The 21,391-nt window shown below is 42.7% G+C and overlaps 1 protein-coding gene across 1 annotated transcript in view; it reads right to left on the bottom strand.

The window, feature by feature from the left end:
• The window catches only part of DRAM1 (DNA damage regulated autophagy modulator 1), a 46,190-nt gene that overhangs the window by 6,862 nt on the left and 17,937 nt on the right, over positions 1 to 21,391 (bottom strand). The window contains exons 2-5 of the mRNA XM_050750235.1: positions 17,703 to 17,770; positions 14,191 to 14,333; positions 7,189 to 7,366; positions 2,811 to 2,869 (exon numbers count right to left, since the gene is read on the bottom strand). Of these exons, the coding sequence (XP_050606192.1) occupies positions 2,811 to 2,869; positions 7,189 to 7,366; positions 14,191 to 14,333; positions 17,703 to 17,770 (448 nt within the window). The remainder of the gene's footprint in view (positions 1 to 2,810; positions 2,870 to 7,188; positions 7,367 to 14,190; positions 14,334 to 17,702; positions 17,771 to 21,391) is intronic.

Here is a 21,391-nt window from a genome sequence, read left to right as displayed (position 1 = left end):
TGAGGGACTTCATTCCTAAAGGTTGTTCAGCTGCGTATGCCATGGTTAGCCACTTCCCTTGCCTTTGAAAAATGTCCTTCCCTTAGTCTCTGGGATCGTATGTCCTCTCATTCCATCATTAGGATTAATTGCTATTGCTTCTGCATTTCCACATTGTGTTGTCTGAAGTCCAGTTCAGCATTTTTTAATTCTTCAAAGTATTACGTTTAGCCACTGACAACTGGCTGTTTGCCCCTCTGAACTATAAAATCCTTCAGGATCCTCTATCCCATGGCCACCCTGCGCTCTACAATCTTTCACAGTCTTGCGTGTGGTAGGGACTCATCAATGAGGTCTACCATACAACACAAGTCTAGTTCTTCTCGCTGGTCCATGATCCTTTTACTTCTCCTTTGCTGGAGGTACTCTTCTGCCTGATCCTTGAGGGAAAGAATCTTCTGTTGGTCTCTCACTAACTCTTCTTTCCTGGGGCATCTTGATTCTCCTATAAGGCATCTAGATGAACCCCTACTACAGGTATCTAATAGAATGAGTTGATCTCAATGTCATACTTTTGGTTCCATGTGTTCTGATCCTTGGTCCAAAAAGTCCTGGTCTACCCCACACTGTTAACAACTCTACCCTACACTCTGACTCCCAGTCCCACCAGAAGTCTAGGACCACCTGGGTGCAAGCAATCCTTCCACCTCAGCTTCCCAAGTAGCTGGGACTACACGCGCGTGCCACAATGTCTGGCTAATTTTTGTAGAGACAGGGTCTTACTGTGTTACCCTGACTGGTCTTGATCTCCTGGACTCAAGCAATCCTCCTGCCTCAGCCTCCCAAAGTGCTGGAATTACAGGCATGAACCACAGCGCCTGGCCTAGGCCCATGTTTCGAACATCGATATATCATGATAACCTCAGAGTCATCAATTCTAACCAAACTCATCCACTTCCACCTACTAAATTATTTATCCCTGTTAGGGGCCTTATTTCTGGTCAAGGGAATAAATTCTTTGGTTCACCTAAGATAAAAACTTAGAAGTCACCTTTGATTCATCATGCCACTTCATTCTTGTGTTAGTCATTTGCCAACACCCATCAGATTGCCCCTATTTGAAATGTGAACTAGTAGAACTGCCTTCTCCTTACCTTCCTAATGCCAAGCTCTCCAAGCCATCCCAGGCATTGCTTCTGTCTAACGCTCATCTGATAATACTCTTTCTATTTGCTTTACTGTTCAAAAGTCTTCAGGCCGGGCGCAGTGGCTCATGCCTGTAAATCCCAGCACTTTGGGAGACCGAGGCGGGGGGATCACAAGGGCAGAGATCGAGACCATCCTGGCTAACACATTTCATGAAACCCTGTCCCTACTAAAAATACAAAAACTAGCTGGGCATGGTGGCGCGTGCCTGTAATCCCAGCTACTCGGGAGGTGGAGACAGGAGAACTGCTTGAACCGGAGAGGCAGAGCTTGCAGTGAGCCAAGATTACGACATTGCACTCCAGCCTGGGCAACAAGGGCGAAACTCCGTCTCATGAAAAAAAAGTCTTCAAAATCTTACTCTGGTCACCTATGTCAAGTACAAGCCTCTCTGCCTGCCTCTTACAGCCACTACACCCTTGCACAATTATCCCTGGCTGCAGCAATTTCTCACTCTATCCTGAAATGAACTATACACCACACTGGAGCTGGTATCGTCCTCTCTACTTAACATTTCACGCTCCCTTTGGCCACCAAACACCTTCATTCACACTCTTTTACTAAGGATAGATAGTTGAAGTGTTTAAGAAAGAAATTAGAGGCCAGGTGCGGTAGCTCATGCCTGTAATCCCAGCACTTTGGGAGGCCGAGGCAGGCGGATCATGAGGTCAGGAGATCGAGACCATCCTGGCTAACACAGTGAAACCCTGTCCCTACTAAAAATACAAAAAATTAGCTGGGCGTGGTGGCAGGTGCCTGTAGTCCCAGCTACTCGGGAGGCTTAGGCTGGAGAATGGTGTGAACCCGGGAGGCAAAGCTTGCAGTGAGCCGAGATTGTGCCACTGCACTCCAGCCTCGGTGGCAGAGCGAGACTGTCTCAAAAAAAAAGAAAAAGAAAAAGAAAGAAAAATAAATTAGAGGGCCGGGTGCAGTGGGTCACGCCTATAATCCCAGCACTTTGGGAGGTCAAGGTAGGAGGATCACTTGAGGCTAGGAGCTCTAAACCAGCCTGGCCAACATGGGAAAAACCCTGTCTCTACTAAAAATACAAAAATTAGCCAGGCATACTGGCGCACACCTGTGGTTCCAGCTACTCAGGAGGCTGAGGCACAAGAATCGCTTGAACCCAGGAGGCAAAGGTTGCAGTGAGATGAGATCATGCCACTTCACTCCAGCCTAGGTGTCAGAGCTGTCTCAGAAAAAAACAAAACCAAAAATTAGCTGGACCTGGTGGCGGGCGCCTGTAGTCCCACCTACTTGGGAGACTGAGGCAGGAGAATTGCTTGAGCCTGGGAGGCAGAGGTTGCAGTGAGCCAAGATTGCACCACTGCACTCCAGCCTGGGCAACACAGCAAGACTCTGTCCCCCCCAAAAAAAAGAAGAACAAAGAAAGAAATTAGGAACTCAAAATTTTGAATATAATTCCAGAAAGCATTTGGAATTACCCTGATAGTTAATTACTACACACTGCCAAGTGATTGGACAGTAAATTGATTACACACCATGTTTACTTCACATTTTGCAACTTGTTCTAAAAAATGGCAGTGATCTTCCCTAGACCTAGCCTGGCCACAACCTCACACAACCACGTCCAACAGCCACATTCACGACAACTTAAATGTTACCTTTTCTCTTGGATTCCACTCCAGCTTGGTTATGGAAATTAGTGAAGCACAGACAATCACTGAAAAGGGAAAACAGTTAAGGAAACTACAGCACACAACAGTTCCTTTAATGTTAAGACTAGATTATTCTCCCAATAATATAATCATTACACAGTGTTAGAATGTTAATACCAACATTTCTATCATCAATTAAAATGTTAATACCAACATTTCTACCATCAAACCAGTTATATTAGCTTCTTATAAACTCAAACTTTAAATTCAATGATGAAAGTTAAATCACAACATGGAAATACCTTCACAATAGTCTTCCAGTGTGTATAGTAAAATTTATTAAAATTTGAGGCTACATTTTGCACAACCCTGCATGTTTCTGGATCTTCCCACTTAAACTAGCTGTTTAAATTTGGTCAAAATGACTGACGCAGCAGTCCAAGATGGTTCTTTTTGAGTACTTCCCACTGAATAAAAATACTTTTTCCCTAAAATACTATTTTCCTTTTTTTTTTTTTTTTTTTTTTTTTTTTTGAGATAGAATCTCACTCTGTCACCCAGGCTGGAGTGCAATGGCGCGATCTCGGCTCACTGCAAACTCCGCCTCCTGGGTTCAAGCGTTCTCCTGCCTCAGCCTCCTGAATAGTTAGGATTACAGGTGCCCACCACCATGCCTGGCTAATTTTTTTGTATTTTTATTAGAGACGGTGTTTCGCCATGTTGGTTGGGCTGGTCTTGAACTCCTGACCTCATGTGATCCGCCCGCCTCGGCCTCCCAAAGTGCTGGGATTACAGGCGTGAGCCGCTGTGCCTGGCCTAAAATACTATTTCCAAGGTAACAGCTTTAAGGAAAATTTTAAATTCCAAAGTGCCAAGGCTCATATACAAAAATAAGCTACAGAAATTCAAACTATTAGCTTTAAAAAACAGACTTCTGTTGGGTAATTGGGTATAAGGTGAGCCCTTCCTTCCTGGCCAAAGATCTGGCAAATCAAAGAGATTCGCCCCATATCAGACCTCAGGGATGACTGACACACGCCTACAGTCCAGCCTAATAATGCCAGGGGCTAAGGCTCCTATCCTCATGAGCAATACATCTCAATCAGGATTAGCCACATTTCAAGTATGCAAAAGCCACATGTGGGTACCATGTTGAACCAACAGCTCTAGCAAGACAAAGTGGAGGAGGATAATCCAGCCAAGTAGAGACTGGGTAAGAACAGAGGACAAGAAACAGCCAAGCCTGAGGGAAAAGCCGTAAAAACAAGGATGAAGAAATAGGAGGTCTCAGATCATGGGTCTCATGCAGAGGAACCTGGACTTTATGCTGTTGGTGACTTCTGTAAAGGCTTTCAGAAGCTTTAAAAGTCAGGCGCAAGACAGATAATTCATCAGGAAAGGTTTAGAAGCAGGATTCTAATGTCGCCTCACTAGGTGCCTCGGTTTCTTCGGTAGTCAAATGAGGCTATTACACAGAAATATTGCAGTAAGAAGAAACCAGGACATTTTAAAGATGCTTTCAATTCCAGTTTCTTTTTTTTTTTTTTTTGGAGACGAAGTCTCACTCTGTCACCTGGACTGGAGTGCAGTGGCACAATCTTGGCTCACTGTAACCTCCCACTCCCAGTTCAAGCAATTCTCCTTCCTCAGCCTCCCAAGTAGCTGGGACTACAGGCACACGCCACCATGCCTGGCTAATTTTTCTATCTTTAGTAGAGATGAGGTTTCACCATGTTGGCCAGGTTGGTCTCGAACTCCTGACCTAGCCACCGCACCCAGTCTATTTAAAGATGCTGTAAATTCTTTGTAAGGAAATATAAATACCATGCTAATGTTTAAGACAGAAGATCTTTTCATATGGATGAATTCATTCAAGTTAATATGAAATAGGGTCATAACCCCTTTCTGTGTGGGGCTGCTTCCTGTTGGCATGACCCATAATAAGAACTTCCTAGAGGCCAGGCGCGGTGGCTCATGCCTGTAATCCCAGTACTTTGGGAGGCTGGGGCCGGTAGATTATCTGAGCTCAGCAGTTTGAGACCAGCCTGGCCAACATGGTGAAACTCCGTCTCTACCAAAAATATGAAAAGTAGCTGGGTGTGGTGGGAGGCACCTGTAATCCCAGCTACTAGGGAGGCTAAGGCAGGAGAATAGCTTGAACCCGGGAGGTGGAGGTTGCAGTGAGCCGAGATCGCACCACTGCACTCCAGCCTAGATGAGAGAGCGAGACTCTGTCTCAAAAAAAAAAAAAAAAAAAAAAAAAAAAAACTTCCTTCCTAGAAATGAGAATTATTAGTAAGTGAAACTCTGAGGCCTGAAATGCTTATTTCGCTAAAACTCTCTGACTTTGATATCTAGAGATCTGTTTCCAAAGTTGGAAGCAATGGAAGTTTTCCTGCATCAAGAAACTTTGCTTGTAACACTACAACCACTATTATGAATTTTACAACTAACACAAGATTAAAAAGTTGAAGGAGATATATTCAAAGAGACAGTGTTCCTTTAATCTACAAGTAAGACAAGGAATTTGAGAAGCAACTATCTTAGGAACAGGGTATATATTTTGTTGGTAAATCTCTTGGTACTAGGATTTGGCTACTCTGTGTTTAGAAATTTTGTAATTAAAAATGTCCTTCCCTAAGATGGAAAAACCCAAAATCATGCTTAGACTTCACATTTTGTAGTTTCTATTTTAGAAAAGAAACACAAAGCTTAATATTTAGAAGCAAGTGACGTGTTTTCACTCCATCTTGCCCACTTTATACCGTAACTCAACCCAGACTAACAAAATTGTCGCCCATAACATATTTCCGATTTTCCTACAATCTGACATTAGTCATCATTGTTTAATGACCCTGAAGCTTGTTCTGATACGACTACAGATGGTATTTTGAAAGATGGGGAATTCTGCAACTCTTTAAGACCATGGCTTTTTTTCTTTGTTAAGTACTTCATTAAAGAAAAGAAAAAGGGAAAAAAAGAAAAAGCTTTCATTTCCTCTAAATCAGAATCTACAAGCATGCTAAATTTATATCTTCATTTCCTTTCAGATTGCTGAGTTAGAAAATAAAATGGATTTCATTTTGAAAATGAAATTAGTGACTATAAAAAGAAAAGGCTAAACATTTTAATTTACTCAGTAATAAGTGATCTAGAGGCTTTTAAAAATCTCTTCACATGAATGAGTAAACCAAACTGTCTTGCCACCTACGTGCAGGGAGGGGGAGAGTTTAGCCTTGAGGGACTTCGTGGGGCTATTACTTTGAGTACAATATCAATATTTGGTGTCTTTAGCCAAGCACTACAAAGAAAAATAAATATTTTCATATGGCTCATGAAACTGGCCCTGTGAGAAGGAAAGTAAACAGAAACTGAAGTGTTCCTACATTTTCCACCCTTCTTTCACACCATTCTTCCCCCCAAAGAGACTTTTGATCTAACTAGACAATGTTGAGACATTTTCTTAATGAGCTGCACTTTTTTTTTTTTTTTTTTGAGACGGAGTTTCACTCCTGTTGCCCAGGCTGGAGTGCAATGGCGTGATCTCGGCTCACCTCAACCTCCACCTCCCAGGTTCAAGCGATTCTCCTGCCTCTGCCTCCCAAGTAGCTGGGATTACAGGCATGCGCCACCATACCTGGCTAATTTTGTTTTTTTAGTAGAAACATGGTTTCTCCATGTTGGTCAGGCTGGTCTTGAACTGTCAACCTCAGGTGATCCATCCACCTCAGCCTTCCAAAGTGCTGAGATTACAGGCGTGAGCCACCACACCTAGCTTGATCTATACTTTTATCCCAATTGTTTTTCTGAAAAATGTGGAAACTTGGTTGTTATCCTTTGCTTTTTTTTTTTTTTTTGGTTATGGGGAAGGGAAGTGTCAAACTTTGCTAAGAAACTGTGACAAAGATCCTTTGCTTTGCCGAACTTTAGTCAAGCTCCTGAAACTTCTCCTAGGTCCATCTGTGCACTTCCTTGTAAGATCCAGTTTCAGCAAAGAACCCCTGGCTAAGTCAGTTTAGCAAGGAACCCCCACCCTGATATCTGATCACACTCAATATCTGATTGGGTTCCTCCTCCACCACCCTTCTCAGGTGATGTCTGATCACATGGCCAGTACTCAACAAGAATCCTGTTAGGTTGGTTTAGCCAGAATCCCCCTCATCCTGGAGGTTTCCTTTTAGTACTTTTCCATCCACTGACCTCATCCTACTCCTTGGCTATAAATTCGCACTTGCCAAGGATGTATTCAGAGTCGAGCCCCATCTCTTTACCCCGCTGTCAGACCCCATTGCAGTGGTCCCTACAAAGTCTTCATTACCCTTCTTTAACAAGTGTCATTGAATGTTTTATTCCTTTAACAAGGCACAAATGTGAAAAAGGATACTGGGGACGACAGCTGCGCAAGAAACGGCAGAGATGGCCATCCGTATGTGGCATGTCGAGAGACTGTTCCACTGGGGACACGATTTGTAAGAGATGATGGACTGTAGGAGCGTGTACACGACACCACAGACAAAGGCCAAAAGGGCGCCCCCATCATGAACCACTGGCACAGCTAACTCCTGGAGAAAAAGTCACAAATGTGCGTTACTCTGGGTGGGTTTGTCAACATTGAGCCGCGAGCACTCTCACTCTGGGCTGCTTTGAGCCGTTGGTCATCACAGATGCACCACTCCTTGGAAAATGTGGCTGTCTGACTACCAAAAGAAAAGCCTTCCAGGTCCTGAAATTAATGCCAAAAAGTTGGTTGTTCCACAGCGAACCTGGGCTCATGGGACAAGGAAAGGTCTGCCTTAGAGGTGGGAGGGTTGAATATGGTGGGCTTCGGAGTCTGGTACAACTGCATTAAAAGTCCTGACTCCACCATGAGGCTCTGTGACGTTACTGCAAAGCCTCGATTTCCGTATCTAAAAACGGGCATAATCATCTCCGTCTTGCGTGTTTGCAGTGAAGATTATAGGATACATATCAGATACAATTTTCTTTGGTTGTTGTTGTTTTTTGTTTTGTTTTGTTTTGTTTTTGAGACAGAGTTTCACTCTAGATGCCCAGGCTGGAGTGCAGTGACACAAACTCGGCTCACTGCAACCTCTGCCGCCCAGGTTCAAGCGATTCTCCTGCCTCAGCCTCCCAAGTAGCTGGGATTACAGGCACATGCCACCACGCCCAGCTAATTTTTGTATTTTTAGTAGAGATGGGGTTTTGCCACATTGGCCAGGCTGGTCTCAAACTCCTGACCTCATGATCCGCCCACCTCGGCCTCCCAAAGTGCTGGGATTACAGGCGTGAGCCACCGCACTCAGCTCTGCCTTTTTCGTTACAGAGATGTTTGTTTGATATAATCAGTAAACTTTGGTATGATATGATTGAAAAAATGAAAAATATATGACTCGTTCCATGATGGTGCCAAGGGTGGTTTGGGGTTTTTAGGCTCCCTGCTCCCTGATAATCTCTACTCATCCCTCCCAAGGCACCTCAAATGAACACACCATCTAAGTAAAACCACTGCTTTTGTTACGCAGAGGCAGCTTCTTTTTCTTCTTCTTTTTTTTCTTTTTCTGTTGAGACAGGGTCTCACTCTGTTGCCTAGGCGGGAGTGCAGTGGCCTGATCATAGCTCACTGCATCCGTGAATTCCTGAGCTCAAGGGATACTCCCACCTCAGCCTCGAAAGTAGCTGGGACTACAGGCACATGCCACCACGCCCAGTTCCAGCTAATTTTTTTTTCAAAGGCAGCTTCTAAACAAGTTCCGTGTCCCCACCATCCTGTAACCAGCCATTTCAACCAGAAGGCAGCCCCTATGCCAGTCTAGGCAGAAAGTCGGTGCAGACCCTGTACACACTCAGAATGCGCCTCACCTTCAGCTCCTTTCTCTTTTTTTTTTTTTTTTGAGACAGAGTCTTTCTCTGTCACCCAGGCTAGAGTGCAGTGGCAAGATCTCAGCTCACTGCAGCCTCCACCTCCCGGGTTCAAGCGATTCTCGTGCCCCAGCCTCCCAAGTAGTTGGGATTACAGGCGTGCACTACCACGCTGAGCTAATTGTTCTGTTTTCGGTAGAGACGAGGTTTCTCCATGTTGGCCAGGCTGGTCTCAAACTTCTGACCTCAGGTGATCCACCCACCTCAGCCTTCCAAAGTGCTGGGATTGTAGGCATGAGCCACCACATCCGGCCTTGGCTCCTTTCAAATGTGCACTGGGCACCAACCTTCCAGGCGAGGAACATTTAGAGGGAACCACCGGGTCTCGGCTTAAACTTGAAAATGCAAGCTTTGCAAAGGGCAACTTAAAGTGTTGTCCAGGAGAGCCTGATTTTGGCCACAAGCCACCCCTTGGCCTCAGGTCACAGTGAACATACTCTTCCCCCAGCTTCCCTCTGACCTAGGCCACCTGGGCTTCCCCAGCATCACAATGTTTGCCATCCAGACAGTTCAACCTCAAGCTGGAGCACAAATGAACTGATATTAAATTTGCATTCTCCACATAAGAAAGGGAGGTGCAGGAAAAAAAAAAACAGACATTTTAACTTATTTCTAAGGAAATATATTTCCTAGTATCAAACCTAGAAATAAGGGGAGAAATTCCTTACGTGATTTGTGTTATATTCAAATATGACTGCACTGACTCTTCTACACATCATATAGTTTCTGTATACCTAAGATACCTTGCATGGGCCAGGTACTATGGCTCACGCCTATAATCCCAACACTTTGGGAAGCCAAGGAAGGAGGATTGCTTGAGCTCAGGAGTGTGAGACCAGCCTGGGCAATATAGCAAGTATTCATCTCCACTAAAATAAAAAAATCATGGCTAGGCATGATGGCTCACACCTGTAATCCCAGCACTTTGGGAGGCTGAGGCAGGTGGATTACAAGTTCAGGACTTTGAGACCAGCCTGGTCAACATGGTGAAACTCTGTCTCTACTAAAAATACAAAAATTAGCCAGGCGTGCTGGCGCATGCCTGTAATCCCAGCTACCAGGGAGACTGAGGCAGGAGAATTACTGGACCCCAGGAGATGGAGACTGCAGCGAGCCAAGATTGAATCACTGAACTCCAGTCTGGGTGACAGTGTGAGACTCCGTCTCTAAATAAATAAATAAATAAATAAATAAATAAATAAATAAAATCAGACGGGCATGATGGTGCGTGCCTGTAGTCCCAGCTACTTGGGAGGCTGAGGTGGGAGAATCACTTGAGCTTGGGAGACCAAGGGTGAAATGGGCTATGATAGCATCACTGCACTCTAGCCTGGGCAACAAAGTGAGACCTTGTCTCAAAAAATAATATAAAAATAAATAAAAGACTGGGCACAGTGACTTATGTCTGTAATCTCATCACTTCGGGAGGCCAAGGCAGGTGTATCACTGAGCTCAGGAGTTCAAGATCAACCTGGGCAATGTGGTGAAACACAAGAAAAAAAGTGGAAAAAAAAGAAAAAAAGAGGCAGTCACAATCTACAAAAACTATGAAAATTAGCTGGGTGTGATGGCATGAACCTGTAGTTTTAGCTACTCAGAAGGCTGAGGTGGGAGAATTGCTTGAGCTCACAAGGCGGAGATTGCAGAGAGCTGTGATCACACCACTGTACTCCAGCCTGAGCAACAGATCAAGACCCTGTCTAAAAAAATAAATATAAAAATACAAATACAAATAAATAAGATTCCTAGCATGGGCAAATAGATTCAGGGAAGTTATATATGAAAAATAAAATACAACAGAGTAAGGTGGCTTGTGCTTGTAATCCCAACACTTTGGGAGGCAGAGATGGGAAGATCACATGAGGCCAGGAGTTTAAGAACAGCCTCAGAAACATAGCAAGACCCCATCTCTACCAAAGTAAAAATAAAAATTAGCTGGGCATGGTGACGCACCCATAGTCTCAGTTACTCAAGAGACTGAGACAGGAGGAGTTCAAGGTTTATTCTAAGCGTTCAAGGTTATGATTGTGCTATTGCACTACAGCTTAGGTGACAGAGCAAGACCCTTTCTCAATCAATCAATCAATCAATCAAAAAATCAGAGAAATGATTTTTAGATCAGACATGAATTTTCCATAAAGTTAAAACCCGGCACTCTTTTTGGATTGCTTTTCAGAAACTCTCTTGGTAATTTAAAAGGTAATAACAAAAAAAAAAAAGAATATGTGAATACTGACAGGGTTAAACCTTGGAAAGTTTCTTTTCTAAAAAGGAAACTTTAAAAATTTTTATTTTTAATTGACAAATAATAATTGTTTATAGGCCGGGGGCAATGGCTCACACCTCTCAGCACTTTGGGAGGCCGAGGTGGGCGGATCACCTGAGGTCAGGAGCTCAAGACATGCCCGGCCAACATGGCGAAACACCATCTCTACTAAAAAATACAAAAATTAGCTGAGTGTGGTGCCAGGTGCCTGTAATACCAGCTACGTGGGAGGCTGAAGCAGGGATATTTGCTTGAACTTGGGAGGCGGAGGCTGCAGTGAGCCAAGATCGCGCCGCTGCACTCCAGCCTGGGCAACAGAGCGAGACTCCATCTCAAAAAATAATAATTGTTCATATTTATGAGGCTTGTAGGGGTGTGTGTGTGTGTGATTCCAGAGGCATGGTATCCCTTTGTTGCCCTATGTTGCCCAGACTAGTCTCAAACTCCTGGGCTAAAGCAATCCTCCTGCCTCGGCTTCCCTAAGTGCTGGGATTACAGGCATGAGCCACCACAACTGGCTGTAGATGTTTTGATGTATGCTTACACTGTGGAATGATTAAATCAAGGTAATTAATATATCAATCACCTCACATACTTATTCTTTTTTGTGTGATGAGAACATTTAAAAATCTACTGTTTTAGCAATTTTGAAATATACATTATTATTAACTATAGTCACCATGCTGTGCAGTAATAGATCTCCAGAATTATTAATTCAGTCTAACTGAAACTTGGTACCCTTTGACCAATACCTCCCCACTCCTCGTCTTCCTCTTCACTCCTGTAACACCATTCTACTCTCTCCTTCTGTAAGTCTGATTTTCTTAGATTCCACATATAAGTGACAGCATTCGGTATTTGTCCCTCTGTGACTGGCTTATTTCACTTAGCATAAGGTTCTCCAGGTTCATCCACGTTGCCACAAATGACAGAATTTCAAAAAGAAAACTTTCTGAGGGAAAATAAAGTATTGACAGAAGTTAGTGAGGACACACCAAAAAGTAGCCATCTCACCCACCCATTTGGGAAAAAGATTATCTGTGAAATTCTCAAAAATGTGATTTACTGCAACTCAAGAAAAATCATCATGGCTGGGTGCGGTGGCTCACGCCTGTAACCCCAACACTTTAGGAGGCTAAGGCAGGCAGATCACTTGAGGCCAGGAGTTCAAGACCAGCCTGGCCAACATGGTGAAACCCCATCTCTACTAAAATTACAAAAATTAGCTGGACATGGTGGTGGGTGCCTGTAATCCCAGCTACTCGGTAGGCTGAGGCATGAGAATCACTTGAACCCAGGGCGGACGTTGCAGTGGACCAAGATCGCACCACTACACTCTAGCCTGGGCGACAGAGCGAGACTCTGTCTCTACCAAAAAAAAAAAAAAAAAAAAAGTCACACTCTCTCTTGCCCTTACATCTCAAAATCTTCCTGAGTTGGCTCAAGTTGGTTTGCTCCTGGCATGACGAAAATGAATTACGGGATACCAAACAAGGAAGTTGTAAAGATACAGTTATCGGAACAATGACAAGTCAAACACTTCGCTCCTTGGGAAGTTAAGATTCTATTTCTGGTTTTTGTGAAGATTTAATCACATCATTGAAGACTTAAGGAGAACCAAAAGTTGAAATTATTTAACCACTTAAGTTTTCTTCTTAAAGTCAGCCCTTACACGGTTTAAAAACTGACATCTGTATCTCTTATGATGTGGTTACTCAGAGGATAAAGTGATAGATCTATACTAACCCCCATTAAACCATAACCACACTGTACTAGACAAATGATATAATGCTAGGTCTTCCTTTTTATAGTTTTTGTGTGTGTGTGCTTCCTGATGGTAGAACTATGTATCGTGTACTTGCTTTTTTTTGTCACAGGTATTTCTTCATGTTGGCATTAAGGACAGCTCTCACGGGCTCTAGGAAGGTGACTTCAATTCAAAGCCCACCTCTGCCACGCATTATTCATCTAATCTTGGGAAAGTATTAACCTCTCTAGGCCTCCATTTTACCATTGATAAATGGGGAAAATAATAGTGCCTATCTGCCGGGCGCGGTGGCTCAAGCCTGTAATCCCAGCGCTTTGGGAGGCCGAGACGGGTGGATCACGAGGTCAGGAGATCGAGACTATCCTGGCTAACACGGTGAAACCCCGTCTCTACTAAAAAATACAAAAAACTAGCCGGGCGAGGTGGCGGGCGCCTGTAGTCCCAGCTACTCGGGAGGCTGAGGCAGGAGAATGGCGTGAACCCGGGAGGCGGAGCTTGCAGTGAGCTGAGATCCGGCCACTGCACTCCAGCCTGGGCGACAGAGCGAGACTCCGTCTCAAAAAAAAAAAAAAAAAAAAAAAAAATAGTGCCTATCTTACAAGGCTTTTATTATAATTGTCTGAGTTAAAATATGGAATATTTTCATAAACATGTGTCACAGGAAAATTTCAATAAATGTTTGTTGTTATGAAAAACAAAATGCATACTGTCATAAAAATATAAGGACATGTCACCGAGAGCCTCCTCTTTGAATACCAGAGGTTTAAACGGTAGAATTGGTAAACACATACAAATATTTTCACACTGTTAATAAAATCATCACAGTAGCTGAAGTAGCTCTCCCAACACATCAAACCACATCAATGAGAACATGGAGCAATGCAAAGCCCAAGGCCTCCTCTGAATCACGCACTCTCATAAATATGCAAATGTGCACCCCATTTCTCCCAAGTACCAGAACTCACTTTCAAATGCTTTTTTTTTTTTTTTTTTTGATATGGAGTCTTGCTCTGTCGAGTGCAGTGGCACGATCTCGGCTCACTGCAACCTCCACCTCCCAGGTTCAAATGATTCTCCTGCCTCAGCCACCTGAGTAGCTGGGATTACAGGCATGCACCACCACACCTGGCTAATTTTGTATTTTTAGTAGAAATGGGGTTTCACCATGTTGGTCAGGCTCGTCTTGAATCCCTGACCTCATTATCAAACTCGGCTTCCCAAAGTGCTGGGATTACAGGTGTGAGTCACCACGCTTCGCCCTGACTTCCAAATGTTAAAGGTTTGTTTTTAAAAAGCAAACTAACCCACTTATTGTAAACTCATCAAGCATTTAATAGCTATAATGGCATAAGTGTGCCTCTTGCATTTCTGCTACTCTCCTCAGACACATGCGCTCCACCACTCCTCCTAACTGAAAAAGCTCCAGGTTATACCTGAAAATTGGCGACAATGCCCATTCCGAAACATCCCACCAATCCAAGGACTAAAGACACCAAGTTAAAAACAGGAGTGCTGAAATAGCAGGTTTGATTTTGCTTCTCTACTATTTTATATCTTGTATACATCGTGGCTGCACCTGAAAAAGAAGAGAACTTTGATGAATGTTCATAATTTGATTTCTTTAGGATGAAAAACAGAAGAGGCTTTGTTTCACAAAATGTACCAATTGCAAGTCTCCCCACTTTCCCACCCCTGTCCCTCCTGACTCCATCTTACTCTCTCCACATCATGAACAGACACACACACACACACACACACACACACACACACACACACACACACACACACACACACACATCTTGGCTGTTGTCCTTTTCATGTAAATGCTATTATAGTACATGTGTTACTCTGTGACTTGCTTTTTCCACTTAACAATGTACCGTGGAGATCTTTTCATGCAAGTACAAACAGATCTACTTCATTGTTTTCAGGGGTCTCATCATGGTCTATGGTATGAGATACTATATTTATTCCTCATTCTCCTAAGAATGAATTTTTACATTGTTTCCATGTTTTTCCTGCTACAAACAACACGCAATGACTATTCTTGTATATAAATCTTTGGACACACTTTCAGGTGTTTCTGAAAGACCAGTTCCTAGAAGTAATATTACTGGGTTAAAAAACTACACACAATAGAAACACCGCCAAATTGCTCCAGCCCGTTAACGATTCAGACTCCCACCAGCAGAATTTGCGAGCAAATTTTTATGCCTTTGCCTTTTTAATTACTATCAATCTAATAAATGAAAATGCAACTTAATTGGGTTAGTTTGCATTTCTCTGATCATTAGTGAGATTTAGCAACTTTCAGTATATCTACTGGTCATTTGCATTTCTTCTTCTGAGAAATGCATGTTTACAATTTTCTTTTTATTCTTCTCTTGTGCTTGTCGATTTCTAATTTGTAGTTACTTTTTACACATTATGTCCATTAGTCTATTATCTGCTATAAATATTGCAAATTTTCTTCTGCTCTGCTATTTGTCTTTTAACATTGTTTCTTGTATCTTTCATCATTTAGAAGTTTTAATTTTTAATCTACTCCTATCTGTCAATTCTTCTAGGTTTTGTGTAAGTTTCTATTCCAAGGTTTAAAAAATATTCTCCTGTAATTTAATTATTGCATAGTTTTGCTTGTTTATTAAATTGCAATTGGTTTTTGTGTATGATGTGAGGAGGATGGTAAAGGTATGTTTTTCCAAATAGCTAGTAAATTAACCAAATACCATTTGTTGTAATTTGGCAATAAAATGTAGCCTCCATGAGAGCAGGGGCCTTGTCCATTTTGTTTGCTGTTGTAACCTCAACACTAAGCCATAAACAAGCACAAACCCTATCATATAGTATGTACTTAGTAAATGTTGAATAAGCTATCGTAATTTTAGATTTGTATTCCCTTTAACTCAGCAAATGTATCTTATAGAAAAATTCACACAAATACGCAAAGATACATTTAAAAGATGTTCACTTCAACATTAGAATTACAAAATACCAGAAATAGCCTAAATGTTGGACAATAGGGAACTGATTAAATAAATGATAATACATCCTTGCGAAGGATATCATGCATGTGTGGAAAGGATAAAGTAATTGTGTATATATTTACATAGTATGATGGCCATAATGTATCTACTCCTGAATTTTTAAAAAGCAGGCTAAAAACTAATAACTGGTTATAATTTTTTGTCTGTTTGTTTGGAGACAGGGACTTGCTCTGTTACCTGGGTGCTGGGTGGGAGTGCAGTGGCACAGTCATGGCTCACTGCTGCCTTGACCTCCTGGGCTCAGGCAATTCTCCCACTTTATCCTCCCAAGTAACTGGAACTACAGGCACACATCACCACACCCAGCTAATTTCTTTTTTCTTTCTTTTTTTTTTTTTTTTTTTTTAACTTTTTGTAGAGACAAGATCTCACTACATTGCCCAGGCTGGTCTTGAACTATTGGGCTCAACAGGTCGTCCTGCTTCAGCCTCCCAAAGTGCTAAAATTACAGGCATGAGCTCACATAGACTATTTTAAATGAATATACTTATGTCAGCTTCTGCTTTATTCAGAAGCAAAAGCTGTATTTATCACTTGCTGTGATAAAATAATCTCTCTGTTTTCCAAGTCTGGTTTCTTGGCAAGGATGGTGTAAGAGGGCACTGGGATTGATTGACTCCATATTGCTACTTCCCCTTGCTCACCTCCAAAACTTTAGGAGGACTACAAATGGTGATGCAGTGAAACTTTCCCGCTACCAAGTAGGATGAACAGATTCCAAAAATGCCAAGTCACTAAGTAGGGTCAGCATCACTGTCCCTTCCCACACTGTACCAGTAAAGAAGAACAGAAAGCACTGGTTAAAAGATAGGCCCTTGGCAAACACTTGATTTTTCCATGGGGGGAGATTATAGAAGGACTAAGAGAAAAAGCCCCATATCTAATATCTGTATACTTGGATCACCTTATAGAAGACTGAGCTTTATTGTACAATAGTTGTAATTAATGTGCATTACATTAATTGGTTCATGACAAGGTTGTACCCTATCAACTGCATCTCGGGTACATCTGAGGAATTGAAAAGAAAAATCATACTAATTCTTACTCCACCTGTTCCCTTTCTCTAACAGGTAAGATAATGCCTTTGTCAATGGTCCACAAACTTTAGTGAGAATCCAAGTCCCCTAGAGTGCTTGTTTACAACACATCTTCAGGAACCCACACTCCCAAAGGTTCTGGTTGAGTAGCGTGGCCCAGGAACCTGCACTTTACCAGAGCTCCAGGTGATTTTCCATCAGCTTGCCTTCAGAATACACTTTGAGAAACTTAGCTTACACATTGGGTGTCTTTGGCTTACATAAATGTCTTGACTATAAATCGACACTTTTAAAAACCAAATTGCACTTAAAATCCATTCCAGAAGTTTGGTATTTAAAACCACCTACAGCAAATCCTGTTACAAATTACTCATTAAAGTATCGTTCTCTAATAAAGCCATAATTTTTTATATCTTTTCACTTCAGTTTCTCAACGTAGGACAAAAATCTAGCTGCAAAGGTTGTGCTTTTAAAAAAATTATACACAAGGCCCTGTGTAGTGGCTCACACCTGTAAGTTCAGCACTTTGAGAGGCCAAGGCAGGTGGATCACTGAAGCCCAGGAGTTTGAGGCCAGCCTGGCAACATGGTGAAACCCCATCTCTACAAAAAAAATACAAAAAATTAGCTGGGCGTGGTGGTGTGTGCCTGTCGTACCAGCTACTCCGGAGGCTGAGGTGGGAGGATTGCTTGAGCCTGGGAGGTTGAGGCTGCAGCCAGCCGTGATCACACCACTGCACTCCAGCCTTGTCTCAGAAAAACTAAATAAAATAAAAATTATACACAAACTAAAAAGGACACATCTGACTTCACTTGGAATTGTGCGTTTTTCAATTATTTGTACTAATTATTGTGTACTTACCAAGAAATGCAGAGAAGTTTATCATAAATCCAAAGATACCACTCTCTGGAGGTGTTGTTCCTGTGTCACTGGCAAAGGGAAGAAATGTCCAAATTATTCGAAAGAAATTCAGTCCAGACCTCTGGGAAGACATGTAATTGGCAAGTTTTATATTGTGTTTCTTTTAGGTGCTCAGTCACTTTGAATTCCAAAGATTTGGCCTGATTTTTTTCTAAAGTATTTTAATTTTGGCTCTGAAAAATCTAAAAGGCATTTTTATACCATGAGAGGTTCCATAGTAAAAAGTCAGGAAATGTTTAAAATGAATGGTGTTGCCATTTTTCAAATGATCAAACCCACTAACCTTGGCATATGTTCATTCTCAGTGAAGAATTGTGACTACTTTGAAAAAAAAAAAATGATCTAAAATAATGTTTGAGGCCAGGCGCAGTGGCTCACACCTGTAATCCCAGCACTTTGGGAGGTGGAGGTGGGAGGATCACCTGAGGTCAGGAGTTCAAGACCAGCCTGGCCAACATGGTAAAACCCCCGTCTCTGCTAAAAGTACAAAACTTAGCCCAGTGTGGTGGCAGGTGCCTGTTGTCCCAACTACTCGGGAGGCTGAGGAAGGAAAATCTCTTGAACCAGGGAGGCAGAGGTTACAGCGAGCCGAGATCGCGCCACTGCATTCCAGCCTGGGCAACAGAGCGAGACTTGGTCTCAAAAAAATAAAATAAAATAAAAATAAAATCATGTTTGAAAATTCTAATATTGGCATGTTAAATACACTTAAACACATCACTTTATTTTCTAATAACTGAGATTTTGTTATCTGCTGAAAATATTATGATAAAAAGCTGAGGCCGGGCACAGTGGCTCATGCCTGTAATCCCAGGACTTTGGGAGTCCAGGGCGGGCAGATCACCTGAGGTCAGAAGTTTGAGACCAGCCTGACCAACACGGAGAAGCCAGTCTCTACTAAAAATACAAAATTAGCCGGCCATGCTGGCACATGCCTGTAATCCCAGCTACTCAGGAGGCTGAGGCAGGAGAATCACTTGAACCCAGGAGGCAGAGGTTGCAGTGAGCCGAGATCATACTATTGCACTCCAGCCTGGGCAACAAGAGCGAAACTCTGTCTCAAAACAAAAACAAAAACAAAAGCAAAAACAAAAACAAAAACAAAAAAACCCCCACAACAACAATAACAAAAAACTGAACAATATTATTGATCCCTAGGAATACTTTATGGAAATAATAGGGTATCTAGGGTATATTAATTGTGGTAAATTATTTTAACATAAAAGGGTTTCTGTAAAACATTTTTCAGGTACAGTCTTTCAATTAATTAAATGAGTTGGAAAATACTGTTTGACATGTTCTTTTTTTTATTTTTTACAGACAGGGTTTTGCTATGTTCCCCAGGCTGGTTTTGAAATCCTGAGCTCAAGCAATCCTCTCGCCTCAACCTCCCAAAGTGCTGGGATTGCAGGTGCCAGCCACCATGTCCGGCCAACATGTTCTATTTTCTATTAGTGCCAAGCTTTAATTTTTTTCATTTTCAGGCTGCTCACTTTAAAACTGATGGCAAAAGAGCTCCCAACATGAAACAACTTGTACTTATTTCGAGTGTTTCTACATTTGTAAACAGCTCTGAAATCTAAGTATTGAAAAACTGATCACATTGAAAGTGATGCACTTGTAAGTGTTTGAAGAATTCCACAAGGAGCCTGTGCGTGTAGAAAGCAGGAACTTTTTAAGCTTTGCTAACACTTCACATTTAAACTGGAGTATAAAGAAGTTAATAGGGCTGGGCATAGTGGCTCACGCGTGTAATCCCAGCACTTTGGGAGGTCGAGGCGGGTGGGTCACCTGTGGTCAGGAGTTCGAGACCAGCCTGACCAACATGGTGAAACCCCGTCTCTACTAAAAAATACAAAAATTAGTTGAGCATGGTGGCAGGTGCCTGTAATCCCAGCTACTTAGGAGGCTGAGGCAGGAGAATCACTTGAACCCAGGAGGCAGAGGTTGCAGTGAGCCAAGACTGTGCCATTGCACTCCAGCCTGGGCAACAGAGCAAGATTCTGTCTCAAAAAAAAGAAAAAGAAGTTAATAGCCTCCCTTATGGCTGGGCAGGGTGGCTCACACCTGTAATCCCAGCACTATGGGAGGCTGAGGCAGGTGGATCACGAGGTCAGGAGTTCAAGACCAGCCTGGCCAACATGGTGAAACCCTGTCTCTACTAAACATACAAAAAATTAGCCGGGCACAGTGGCTGATGCCTGTAATCCCAGCTACTTGGGAGGCTGAGGCAGAAGAATCACTTAAACTCAGAGGGCGGAGGTTTCAGTGAGCCAAGATCGCGCCACTGCACTCCAGCCCTGGGTGACAGTGAGATTCCTTCTCAAAAAAAAAAAAAAAAAAAAAAAAGCCTCTCTTACAGCAAATGCCTTTATTCCAAATTAATTCAATTTCAGTGTCACTGGTACTTGCAAGAACCTGAAGAGTTTAGGATTTAGGCCTGGTACAGTGGATCACGTCTATAATTTCAGGACTTTGGGAGGCTGAGGCAGGAAGATCACTTCGACTCAGGAGTTCGAGACCAGCCTGGCCAACATGGTGAAACCCTGTCTCTACTAAAAATACAAACATTAGGTGGGCATGGTACAGGGTCCCTGTAATCCAAGCTACTCAGGAGACTGAGGCAGGAGAATTGCTTGAACCCGGGAGGTAGAGTTTGCAGTGAGCCAAGATCATGGCATTGCACTCAAGCCTGGGTGACAGAACAAGACCCATCTCAAAAAAAAAAGAACCTGAAGGGTTTAGAATTTAGCATCACCAGTTTTCCTACCATAACCATTTTTCACACTAAAGGAATGTTGAGGTGGAGGATACCCTTCTGAGCACAATGCTGAAAGGGCAGAGAGACAGGAATGGGAACCAGTAATGGGGAAAAAAGCAGAGACAGCTCATAACCTTGGGCAGCACTTTTGCCATACAATTAACTCTGCCAGGGAAATCAGGCCTCCCTGCCTTGGCCTGAGGGTATAAAAAAGCAGGTACCAGGTGACTCATCCTAGAGTTCTTGTTACACAGGTCTGAGAATAATTCTGAACCTCAGACAGCCACATGCCAGGCATAGGAGCAAACACAGAGGAGAAGCACTGAGAAGGTCGTTTGCCTGCTGTGGAGAAAGGGAAAGCAATGAAAGAATGAGGAGGACATTTACAAAGACAGGAAGGTGGGAATGAAGGTGCTCCAGATGCTCTGACAGAAGAGAAGACCAGACTTGGGGACTCTGTCTATTGATGGCAAATTAAGACTATGTCAAAGCCCAGGTATGGAGTCCACATGACATCAAACATGTGATCTGAAAACTTGAATTCCAGGGTCATGTTTTATTCTTGCTTATCTGTACATTTAAAACCATATAGGTGGAGGCCAGGCATGGTAGCTCACACCTGTAATCCCAGCATTTTGGGAGGCCAAGGAGGATGGATCACTTGAGCTCAGGAGTTCGAAACCAGCCTGGGCAACATGGTGAAAACCTGTCTCTACAAAAAATAAAAAAATTGGCCAGGCACAGTGGCTCATGCCTATAATCCCAGCACTTTGGGAGGCTGAGGCGGGTGGATCACTTGAGGATAGGAGTTCAAGACCAGCCTGGCCAACATGGTGAAACACCATCTCTACTAAAATATAAAAATTAG

This window comes from Macaca thibetana, chromosome 11 (genome assembly GCF_024542745.1).
Source record: "Macaca thibetana thibetana isolate TM-01 chromosome 11, ASM2454274v1, whole genome shotgun sequence".
Lineage (NCBI taxonomy): Eukaryota > Metazoa > Chordata > Mammalia > Primates > Cercopithecidae > Macaca > Macaca thibetana.
The sequence above is the reverse complement of the archived record's forward strand: the minus strand, read 5'-3'. Positions and strand labels throughout refer to the sequence as shown.